Raw genomic sequence first — 12,688 nt, 5'->3', positions numbered from 1 at the left:
AACAAGAAGCACATGCATTTCGCTACACTCACATTAACATCTGCTAACCATGTGTATGTGACAAATAAAATTTGATTTGACTAGTTTACAGTCAGTTTACAGAGTGCAGTGACGTGTCCTATAAGGAGCGTTGGTGGCAAATCTGATGGCCGAATGGTAAAGAACATCTAGCCGCTCGAGAGCATCCTTACCTGCCAATCTATAAATGATGTCTCCGTAATCTAGCATGGGTAGGAAGGTCATCTGAATCAGGGTTAGTTTGGCAGCTTGGGTGAAAGAGGAGCAATTACGATAGAGGAAACCAAGTCGAGATTTAACTTTAGCCTGCAGCTTTGATATGTGCTGAGAGAAAGACAGTGTACCGTCTAGCCATACTCCCAAGTACTTGTATGAGGTGACTACCTCAAGCTCTAAACCCTCAGAGGTAGCAATAACACCTGTGGGAAGAGGGGCATTCTTCTTACCAAACCACATGACCTTTGTTTTGGAGGTGTTCAGAACAAGGTTAAGGGTAGAGAAAGCCTGTTGGACACTAAGAAAGCTTTGTTGTAGAGCATTTAACACAAAATCCGGGGAGGGGCCAGCTGAGTATAAGACTATCATCTGCATATAAATGGAGAGCTTCCTACTGCCTGAGCTATGTTGTTGATATAAATTGAGAAGAGCATGTGGCCTAGGATTGAGCCTTGGGCTACTCCCTTGGTGACAGGCAGTGGCTGAGACAGCAGATTTTCTGACTTTATACACTGCACTCATTGAGAGAGGTAGTTAGCAAACCAGGCCAAAGTCCTGTCAGAGACACCAATACTCCTTAGCCGGCACACAAGAATGGAATGGTCTACCGTATCAAAAGCTTTGGCCAAGTCAACAAAAATAGCAGCACAATATTGCTTAGAATCAAGGGCAATGGTGACATCATTGAGGACCTTTAAGGTTGCAGTGACACATCCATAATCTGAGCGGAAACCAGATTGCATACCCGAGAGGTTACTATCGACATCAAGAAAGCCAGTCAGTTGATTATTGACAAGTTTTTCCAACACTTTTGATACACAGGGCAAAATAGAAATAGGGCTATAACATTTAGGATCAGCTTGATCTCCCCCTTTAAATAAAGGACGAACTGGAGATAGGCTTTGCGATGATAGGAGCAGCAACCTTAAAGGGTCTAAATCATCTGACCCAGATGCAGCAGGTGAAAAACAGTACAGTGAAATGCTTACTTGCAAGCTCTTACTCAACAATGCAGTATTCAATATAAAAAAACGATATCGAAAAGTGTCAAAAAGAGCATAGAATCAATAATACTAAGTCAGGTAAAATACACACAAGAAAAAAATGAGAATATACACTATATACAAGGTCAATACCAGTACCAATATCAATGTGCAAGGATACTGGTGATAGTTGAGGTAGTTATAGTATGTAGATGTAATCAGAGGTAGAAGTGACTGAGCAGCAGGATAAATATTATAAATAGTATCAGCGGTCGTATATGGTGATTGTGTGTGTGTGTGCGCGAGCGCACAAGGACACACACACACAGATTTCAGTGATGCTGACCTAACTGGATGTTGCGGACCCATACACTCTGTTTGGTTTCTTTGAGGATCTTCTCAAAGTAGACTCCAGCGAAGCCACTGGAGAAGCAGGCTATTAGTACGGCTATCACACCGACTAACTGGGAGCCTGCAGACAGAGGCTTCGAAGATGGTCCACCCAAAGACTCTGTAGGCCACTGTGGAGACAAACACACAGTACATCAACAACATTCAGTATGTAACATCCACAAACAAGGATGCACATGTGGAGTATGGTTGCAAAATCCTGGAAACCTTTCATGGAGATCGTGTTACCACTGATTTATGCAAATAATTCGGAAAAACCTGTGAACTTGTGAAAGTTTAGACTTCCGCCTCCCTAATGTAGATACATGACTAATCTGACAAAAACACATCTAAACAGACCAACCAATTAGATTTGGTATGAATGAGAAGTTATTGACTTGTCGGGTGTGTTTAATCTTGTCACCTGTACGAGAGCGATACCAGTCATGAGGATGAGCAGAGATAGCCACTGGTAGAGCCCCAGTCTCTTCCCCAGCATGGACACTGAGAACAGGGCCGTGGTCAGGATTTTCAGCTGGTACGTCACCTGGTTGGGGACAATATCGATTTAAATTCCTGCCAGTCAAAACTGGTCAAGAAATGCAGTGTGGAGTCCCTCAGGGCGCCATTCTTGGTCCACTTTTGTTCCCCTTATACATGTTGCTACACACAAGCGTGCGTACGTCACGTCTCTCACCTGGTAGGTAGCAGCATCCAGGTTGGACAGGGCGACATAAAGCAGGTTGTTCTGGAGTGTGTAGATGCCTGATGGGATGGCCAGCTTCAACGTCTCCATGGGCTTGTTGAGAATCTCTTCATTCAGCACACGATTCAATGCCCGAACACTGAAGCCTGACAGGAAGAGAAACAGAGATTTAACACCCATACACTGAATACTAAGAACGAGATAGATAGACAAAGAGACTGTAGCATAGATCCTATAGATAGACAAAGATACTATTTTCTGTGTTGTCATTGTTTATCCATTCACTGTGTCACAGACAGAAAGCCAGGCGGCCGGACAGCCAGATTGATCACTATACCCACTGTGGTCGTAGAAGACGAGCAGCAGGCAGGTGAGGATCTTGAGCAGCTCGGCCGAAACCACGGCTGAGGAGGCTAGGTAGCGCGGCCCCTCGCCCAGCAGCGTGCGCGAGTACCTCATGGTGAGCACCAACGAGGTGGTCTGCAGCACCAGCACTCCCAGGGACACGTACTTCAGCCGCGACTGGGAGGCTGAGGGCAACGACATGGAGACGTGGCAGGACGACTCCTCAGAGCCAGGGGGCGAGGCCAGAGGGGTCAACCCTGGGTTAGGCTGTGGGAGAGATGGACAGTGAGACAGGCTGTGGGACACACATACAGGACAGTGAGGACACAGGCTGGGTTAGGCTGGAAGGCGGCTATTTAACACGCGCAATCCCTTGGTCATTATAAATAAAAGTTCCGAATTTTCATAGCATTTCGAAAATATTCTTTGTTTACGCATGACCAAAAATCGAATTTATGTTATAGTGAGTTTAAGGCAGTTAGGTGGAATACTACGAAGCTGTGTTGTTCGTTTCGAGAAGTGCTACCAAATGATTGATTTGACTGGTTTATGCATCAATGTATGGTGTATGTATGGTTTATGCATCAATATCCAAAGAAAAATGTTGCTGAGAAGTCAAGCTGCCAAATACATATTCGCAGGGAACATTGTGCAATTTGGGTTGATGAACAATCACTTGTATTTAGGCCTTACACAGTAAACACATGCATTAATGGTGCAGGAGTCTAACCCACAAGAAACATGGTGAACACCAAAAAAAGAGCTTGCTACTAGAAATGGAGGACAGACTAACCTGGGTGCCAGACTGTTTCTGCTCTTTTTTCCAACTCCTTATGGAATTGTCATGCTATGTTTGGCTTGACGATGACAACAGAGTAAGCAAAACACAAACAGACCACATGCATACTTGAAATACCAGTATGCATGGCATGCCAACTCAAACATGCATATAGTAAGTACTATAACATTCAGTCTCACCTGTGTACAGTGGTTCAAATGCCTAAAAAAGACAGTCATTCAACTACTAACTACTGAGAGTTAGAACTTAATTATATAAATACAATGATAGACTTCGGGGCAATTCCACGGAAACAGAATGACACACTGAGACTCAAGATTATTTTTTTTACAAGAAAAGTATGCCAAACAAGAACCGTTGATAGCAAAGCTAAACCATACAACTGACCATTTTACACAAACACATTTACTAGACAAAAACAATGCAGATCTGAAGTTTGGTAACAGAATGACGGTCAAATCTCCCTCAGTTTTTAACGTGACCATGTTTTCCAAAAACTCCTAAATATCTACTCCAAATTAAGATTGAAAATATGTCTCACAGATCACAGTACAGCATATTTCAGTACAGTACTGTGCTGTCCAAAATTGGGAAACGGATGTCTATGATTGGTTCAGAGTTGGACTGACAAAATGTCAACTTTTCCTTTGTCAGTTGGTGCTCAGTGGGTGAGAGGGGTGGTTACATAAAACAAAGGGGGGGGGGGGGTGTCAATAAGAGCCATGGGTAGGTGTCAATAAGAGCCATGGGTAGGTGTCAATAAGAGCCATGGGTAGGTGTCAATAAGAGCCGGGAGAGGTGACATTAACTGGGGAAAGAGAAGATAGAAGGGGGGAAGGGTTGTCCAGACTCACACTCTTGCTTTGACCACCACATAACAGAAAGAGAAAGAGAACAGTTATGAGCTGAACATAACAGTATTACAATGGAAGGGAGGACAGTAGCAAGTGACCAAAGGCGATTTGTAATTACCATGAATTCCCATTGTAGCCAATTCAGTCATTCTGTTACCGATTTCTTGGTCATTCTGTATTACAAGTTTTAAATCACTTCATAGATCATAAACCAAATGATCAGTAAAAATACTATAACTATTTGGTAGGTCTACCTTTACATGTTACTTATTTGAACTTTTCTTTATCCTCCCTGAAAAAAAATCTAAAAATTATGTGTTTTTGGTAACAGACAACAAGGCAAAATCTCTCAAACCTATAGAAGACAAATAAGGGCCCTGGTACAATGGTGACGATGGGGGAGTGGTGCCAGGAAAATGACATCTCCATCAACGTCAAGTTTGGACACACCTACTCATTCAACAGGTTTTCTTTATTTTTACTATTTTCTACATTGTAGAATAATAGTGAAGACATCAAAACGATGAAATAACACATATTGAATCATGTAGTAACCAAAAAAAAATGTGTTAAACATATCCAAATATATTTTTGATTTTAGATTCTTCAAGTAGCCTTTGCCTTGACGACAGCTTTGCACAATCTTGGCATTCTCTCAACCAGCTTCATCAGTTAATTACCTGGAATGCATTTAAATTAACAGGTGTGCTTTATCAAAAGTTAATTTATGGAATTTCTTATGCAGCGGTCTAACACGCTACCCAAACTGGACGTGTCGCGTGCGCGAGCGTTGCAAAATAAATGTACACATGTTATTCAATCATTGCACCCACACTGCTTGTGCACGCCAACGAGCATCTGCGTGCCTCCCGGGTGGTGCAGTGGTTAAGGGTGCTGTACTGCAGCGCCAGCTGTGCCATCAGAGTCCCTGGGTTCGCGCCCGGTCGTAACCGTGGGGCGACGCACAATTGGCCTAGCGTCGTCCGTCGTCCGGGTTAGGGAGGGATTGGTCGGTAGGGATCTCCTTGTCTCATCGCGCACCAGCGACTCCTGTGGCGGGCCGGGCGCAGTGCGCGCTAGCCAAGGTTGCCAGGTGCACGGTGTAGCCTCCGACACATTGGTGCGGCTGGCTTCCGGGTTGGATGTGCGATGTGTTAAGAAGCAGTACGGCTGGTTGGGTTGTGTATCGGAGGACGCATGACATTCAGCCTTCGTCTCTCCCGAGCCTGTACGGGAGTTGTAGCAATGAGACAAGATAGAAGCTACTACAACAATTGGATACCACGAAATTGGGGAGAAAAAGGGGTAAAATAAAAAATATTAAAAAATAAATTAAAAAATACAAAAAATAACAATATATCCCTGGATAAATTAGCTAGCAACAGTAAGCTAAATTGCTTTTCAACCTGTCCACAAATTAATATAATTGGTTCAGTGTTTGTTTTGATATTTCAACCTGCGTGTCGTGATCACGTTTGGTGTGGGGGGACAAAATCAAGTTGCCGGTTTGGGCATGGTGTTAAGACACTGCATCGTAGTACAAACTGCATTGCTACAGATGCTGGTTCGAGACCCGTGCCTGCCACGACCGGGAGACCCAAAAAGTGACGCACAATTGGCCCAGCGTCATCCGAGTTAGGGGAGGGTTTGGCCGGCAGGGATGTCCTTGTCCTATCGCGCTGTAGCGACTCCTGTGACAGTGAATTAAATAGTTTCTTTGTCATCTTGCTAGGTAGACATCTAGCTGTGGCCATCTGGCTACGATCAACATGGGCTTTCTACAAAATAGCAACATTAGCACAGCTAGCTAACATTTGTGATGGGGGGGGGATCTATACAGTTACATATCAGGATATTATTTTTGACGATATATCGTGTGGACAATATCAAATATTATTTTTGACGATATATCGAATGGACAATACCAAATATTATTTTTGCGCTAGTTGGCTGTACCTGAACCAAAAGATCAGTATTTTTCCTTCATAGCCTGTTCTCAATCTTCTTTTTAAACAGGGAGCCAATTTGTTTTCAGCACTTATTTCCATGACTCATGATCAAAACTTGGCTCTCTCTTATCCCTCTGCAGCAGACATTTGGTGAGCAATGTATTTGGAACATCGAATTGCAATAAAAACACAGTATTGAACCGCAATACATATAGTATCGGGCACATAAGTATCATAATAATATCGTATTGTTCAGTCCCTGGTAATTCTCTGCAATAGCTAATATTGGAATCAAGAACATAAGCAACACACACAGACTTGCATTGCCAAACAAAGGTACTGCCACCTTCTGGTTTGGAGTATTTTAACACGGCTGAGTGGCTGACGACTTCAGGTCTTTGCTGTGTGAACACAAAAGAGTACTGTCGGCAGGCAAATGTTTGACAATCCTACCGGTGTGTCTTGAGCTATAACTTGTCCCACAAAAAAACGCCCCAAACCTTTCCTGAGCAACTCATAACCTTAGGCTACGGTTGGCCTCACCTAGGAACATCCACTCCTGAGCTAATACCCCTCCGTCAACCCCCTTCCCTTCCCCCAATCAATAAAACAAGACAAACCATAGAAGGACGGCTGAGGAGGCAACGTGGCTCCTGGAGGTAAAGTCAGCTGTGTCACCTTGGCCAGCTAGAGAAAAGATTTGAGCAGAGGAGAGAGGCAGGCTGCCACTCCTTCCCATGTGCTTAGCGCTCAGTGACTGGTGAGCCGGATGGGAGAAGGATATTCAGTGGTGTTGCAAGAGCTATGTCAAAATCCTGTAAGGGCAGGGCCCCGGTCGTGGACTGTAAGTTGTTTACACATGCTGACTGGGCCAGCTGTAAGCACACTCACAGGCAGGCACTGTTTTTAACTCTGTTACCCATAGTCCTAGTTTATTTCAGGCTCCCCTGTCTCAACCCACCACTACAATGTCACCAAGCAAGATTGTCAGGCGTTGGGTTTCTTTTGAGTGCATTCAGGGAACTTAATTTCAAGGGGAAAATGTGATGCTCTGATGAAGGTTGACCGACCGAAAGCTTAGCAACCATTAAAATAAATGTGCATCTGACTGGAAGTGTGCATAGACTTTTTGTTGATTTTCAGGTTTTGCATTTCCCATCAGAACCTACACTAATCGGTCTTGGGTGTGTGGTAGAGTTAGCTTATTAAGGGCAAAAATGTTACCACTGATACACTACATGGCCAAAGGTATGTGGACACCTGCTCTTCGAAAATCTCATTCAAAAATCATGGGCATTAATATGGAGTTGGTCCCCCGTTTGCTGTGATAACAGCCTCCACTCTTCTAGGAAGGCTTTCCACTAGATGGAACTAGTTGGAACATTGCTGAGGTCGGGCACTGATGTTGGGCGATTAGGCCTGGTTTGCAGTCGGCGTTCCAATTCAACCCAAAGGTGTTCGATAGGGTTAAGGTCAGGGCTCGGTGCAAGCCAGTCAAGTTCTTCCACCGATCTCGACAAACCATTTCTGTATGGAACTCGCTTTGTGCACGGGGGCATTGTCATGCTGAAACAGGAAAGGGCCTTCCCAAAACTTGCCACAAAGTTGGAATCACAGGTCATCTAGAATGTCATTGTATGCTGTAGCGTTATTTCCCCTTCACTGGAGCTAAGGGGCCTTGCCTGAACCATGAAACCATTATTCCTAGCCTGAACCCCAGACCATTATTCCTTCTCCACCAAACTTTACAGTTGGCACTATGCATTTGGGCAGGTAGCATTCTCCTGGCATCCGCCAATCCCAGATTCAGCCGTTGGACTGCCAGATGGTGAAGCGTGACTCATCACTCCAGAGAACACATTTCTACTGCTCCGGAGCAGTCCAACGATGGCGAGTTTTACACCACACCAACCAATGCTTGTCATTGCGCATGGTGATCTTAGGCTTGTGTGCAGCTTCTCGGCCATGAAAATCAATTTCAGGAAGCTCCTGACGAACAGTTCTTGTGCTGACGTTGCTCCCAGAGGCAATTTGGAACTCGATTTTCACACGCTACGCTCTTCAGCACTCGGTGGCCACGTTCTGTGAGCTTGTGTGGCCTACCACTTCAAGGCTGAGCCGTTGGTGATCCTAGACGTTTCCACAATACCAGCCCTTACAGTTGACCGGGGCAGAACTAGCATGGCAGAAATTTGAAGAACTGACTTGATGGAAAGGTGGCATCCTATGCCGCTGCCATGTTGAAAAAGTCAATGAGCTCATCAGTACGGGCCATTCTACTGCCAATGTTTGACTATGGAGATTGCATGGCTGTGTGCTCAATTTTATACACTTGTGAGCAACTAATATGAAGGCGTATCCACATACTTTTGGCCATGTAGTGTATATGCAAACGATGGAAATGAGTGCTCAACTATTTGTAAATCATCTCAGTTAAGTCTCACTCTCACTCACAGTAAGCCCAGTTGTGTAGGCTAAGTAATCTCCAGTTTAACTGCACACAACAGCCACTGGAACTTCATCTGGGAGAGAAACAGCAATTTCACAAGTAAATATTAGTTAGGCCTACTTTGTAGCATAAAATGGAAAATAAATGTGTACATGCTCTAATATTAGTGAGTAGGTAACGTAGGTGCAGAGAGCAAGTCGGGCTAACGGTGAGTGAGCAGAGTGGTGACGAGGCAACAACACAGTGGCCTCATTATGTAGACACTCTCCAGCTGCTGCTAGTGGGGAGTGGCCACATAATCCCTCTCTGTGTGTGTATACCGGGAACGGGAGGGGGAAGGGGTGTAGGGATGTCAAAGCACTGGGTTGCAAGAAAGCAGACCTTCACACACACATATGCATACACAGTCATCTTAACACACACACACACCACTCTGCCTTCTTAGGAACCAGACCTGGGTTCAAATACTATATTCATTTCTTTCAAACATTTTGAAGTACAGTGCATTCGGAAAATATTCAGACCCCTTGACTTTTTCCACATTTTGTTACGTTACAGCCTTATTCTAAAATGGATGAAAAAAAATATATTTCAACAACCTACACAATACCCTATAATGACAAAGCAAAAACAGGTTTTTAGAAATTTTTGCAAATGTATAAACTGAAATATCACATTTACATAAGTATTCAGGTCGGCAGGTGGTTAGAGTGTTGGGCCAGTAAGCGAAAGGTTGCTAGATCAAATCCCTGAGTTGACAATCTGTCGTTCTGCCCCTAAACAAGGCAGTTAACCCACTGTTCCTAGGCCGTCACTGTAAATAAGAATTTGTTCTTAACTGACTTGCCTGGTTAAATAAAAGAATTCAGACCCTTTTCTCAATACTTTGCTGAAGTACCTTTGGCAGCGATTACAGCCTAGATTCTTATTCGGTATGACGCTACAAGTTTGGCACACCTGTATTTAGGGAGTTTCTCCCATTCTCCTCTGCGGATCCTCTCATGCTCTGTCAGGATGGATGGGGAACGTCGTTACACAGCTATTTTCAGGTCTCTACAGAGATGTTAGATCTGGTTCAAGTCCGGGCTCTGGCTGGTCCACTCAAGGACATTCAGAGACTTGCCCCGAAGCCACTCCTGCGTTGTCTTGGCTGTGTGCTATGGGTTGTTGTCCTGTTGGAAGGTGAACCTTCCCCCCAGTCTGAGATCCTGAGCGCTCTGGAGTTGGTTTTCATCAAGGGTCTCTCTGTACTTTGCTCCGTTCATCTTTCCCTTGATCCCAGTCCCTACCGCTGAAAAACATCCCCACAGCATGATGCTGCCACCACCATGCTTCACCAGACCAGAGAATCGTGTTTCCTATGGTCTGGGAGTCCTTTCGCCATTTACTGAGGAGTGGCTTCTGTCTGGCCACTCTTCCATAAAGGCCTGATTGGTGGAGTGCTGCAGAGATGGTCGTCTTTCTGGAAGGTTCTCCCATCTCCACAGAGGATCTCTGGAGCTCTGTCAGAGTGACCTTCAGGTTCTTGGTCACCTCCCTGACCAAGGTCCTTCTCCCCCAATTGCTCAGTTAGGCCGGGCAGACAGCTCTAGGAAGAGTCTTGGGGTTCCAAACTTCTTACACTTATTAAGACAAATCATGTCCAATCAACTGAATTTACTACAGGTGGACTTCAATCACGTTGTAGAAACATCTCAAGGATGATCAATGGAAACAGGATACACCCGAGCTCAATTTCGAGTGTCATAGCAAAGGGTCTGAATACTTATGTAAATAAGGTATTTCTGTTTATTATTTTTAATACATTTGTAAAAATGTCTAAAAACCTGTTTTCGCTTTGTCATTATAGAGTATTGTGTGTAGATTGATGAGGAAAAACATTTATTTAACCAATTTTAGGATAAGGCTGTAACCTAACAAAATCTTGAAAGGGGGAAGGGGTCTGAATACTTTCCTAATGCACTGTAAGTATTTAGATATTTAATGTGATTGAAATCTTGTACCTTATTATTATTTGGAATTACATTTGTCGTACACCATTTAAAGATGGAATCCTTAAAGAAAAATTCCACCCCAAAACTATTAGTCCATTGTTGACGTAGTTCAAAAATGTTTTGCTTGTCAACAATCAAGTTGTATGTAACTTTCAAAATAGAGAATTTATTCCCCTATGATATATTTTGCGTCATATGATGCAAAAAGCTTCATACAGGGATGACTGTATTTTGAAAGTAAAGGCAGGGGAGAGCAACTGCGCCCTCACCACGAAGATTTGAAGTTGAAGGCAGTCCGCGGTACTGCAGGCATTGTTCCATAAAACAAGATGCGCCATTATCGTGATTGGGGAAATGGTGATCTTCATGGTCAATATTCTTGGATATAAAACAAATCATCAAACACAATCATGGTAACAATAATTGCTTCTATTTCACCAGATGTATGTCCTTGAACCGATTACTTTAAAATCACACACAGACTAAGTTAGGCCGTCATTGTAAATAAGAATTTGTTCTTAACTGACTTGCCAAGTTAAACAAAGGTTAAATAAAACTTTGTTAAACAGTTCAAATAATAATTGAGTTGCTAATGGCAGCCTGCAGTACCTCAGTCGGCCAATTTGAGATACTCAATGAGAGGGGGAGCACTGAGCTGGCCTGCAACATAACTTCCTATAACTAGAATTGAGCATGTGATGATTCCAAAAACTCCTTCATATAACAAGATGGTGACATGCTAAAATGACACTTCCCGATCTTCAAATGGGCCACTGAGTATCCCAATAGGAAACAATTGGGTGACTTCCTCGATGGCTTCATACATATTTTTTTTTACAGTCTATGAGTAAAGGCGGCATTCAGTTTCATTCTCCATGCCAAAACTCACAATTTGCTCACTCCTACCAATTGATGCATTGACATCAGTCTTTATTATGGCAATTCAAGATGGCGCTACCCATACCTGTTTCTATTCCCCTTGTAAGTCCCATCAGGTAGCCTGATTTGAGATGTGTCCATGTAAACAGGGTTATTATGGAAATCGTCCTTCTTGCAAAGCATGTAAACGTTTCAAACCAACTATGATATTAATCTGACTAACCACAATAATCGTGATACTGTGTGCAATGTAACCGTACTCATGTTGCAGATACAACAGTAGGCTTCTTGCTGGCGTGCGAATCTTGACATATACACGTGTTTAGAATGACAGTAAACACTTGAATAGAGTCGCAACATACCTGTAGTAGGAGAGGTGAGCAGGGGGAAATACTGATGATGACGACAATTTATTCAAATAACTCTCTCTCTCTCACTGTCCCACTCTTCCGACTGGTCTAACAGACTTCTGGCAGAAATACATAGTCTAAATGGCAGAGATGCTGATGTCAAGACGTTCATTCCAGGAATGTGGGGTTTCTTTCTCAGTACTTCTCTTTGTACATCTGGCTGAAACCTTCCTCCACAAACCATCAACATGTTTCAGTTTACTTTTCCCTAACCGAGGTTTAGAAACTCTGTGCCTGAGCGGAGTTCCCTCATACGTTTTTCAGGGGAAACGTAAAGTCGGTTGAAAATACTTTATCCTTAAAAAAACTAAAATAAAAAGCGACACCAGAGTGGTATACTGCGAAACGAGCTAGATGTACTCAGGCTTTTATGAAGCTAGCCGGGTTCAGTTAGCGTCACATTCCAGGTCAGGCTTCATCCGTTCTACGATGGTGAATATTGCTTGTCCGCCTGCTGCTAACTCTAGCAAGGGACACACCCTTTTCGCGCCATTTCGCCCGTTGTTGGGAAATGTTAAAAGTCATATGGTGGATGTAGATTTCAGCGCGCACACGGTTATGCTAGTGATGTGCTGTTCGCGAGTGACTCGTTCTTTTTGAACGACTCTTTTTGCTGACTCAAGAGTCATGATTCGTTTTTCGGAGTGACTCGTTCATTTCAGTCATCTGTTTGACCAGCTGGCTGACCGCAATTAC

At 43.6% G+C, this 12,688-nt stretch overlaps 1 protein-coding gene across 2 annotated transcripts in view; it reads right to left on the bottom strand.

The window, feature by feature from the left end:
* LOC110530067 (UDP-N-acetylglucosamine transporter) overlaps positions 1–12,688 on the bottom strand; it is an 18,310-nt gene extending 5,622 nt beyond the window's left edge. Inside the window, exons 1-5 of one of the 2 annotated variants that reach the window (XM_021612860.3) lie at positions 11,945–12,688; positions 2,655–2,925; positions 2,305–2,459; positions 2,032–2,154; positions 1,564–1,738 (exon numbers count right to left, since the gene is read on the bottom strand). In XM_021612860.3, the coding sequence (XP_021468535.1) occupies positions 1,564–1,738; positions 2,032–2,154; positions 2,305–2,459; positions 2,655–2,859 (658 nt within the window). In that variant the 5' untranslated portion in view covers positions 2,860–2,925; positions 11,945–12,688. Of the gene's footprint in view, positions 1–1,563; positions 1,739–2,031; positions 2,155–2,304; positions 2,460–2,654; positions 2,926–6,880; positions 7,032–11,944 lie in introns of those variants that run through there. The other variant, XM_021612859.3, reaches the window with a different exon arrangement.

This window comes from Oncorhynchus mykiss, chromosome 8 (assembly GCF_057628025.1).
Source record: "Oncorhynchus mykiss isolate SJ-2025 chromosome 8, ASM5762802v1, whole genome shotgun sequence".
Classification (NCBI taxonomy): domain Eukaryota; kingdom Metazoa; phylum Chordata; class Actinopteri; order Salmoniformes; family Salmonidae; genus Oncorhynchus; species Oncorhynchus mykiss.
The sequence above is the reverse complement of the archived record's forward strand: the minus strand, read 5'-3'. Positions and strand labels throughout refer to the sequence as shown.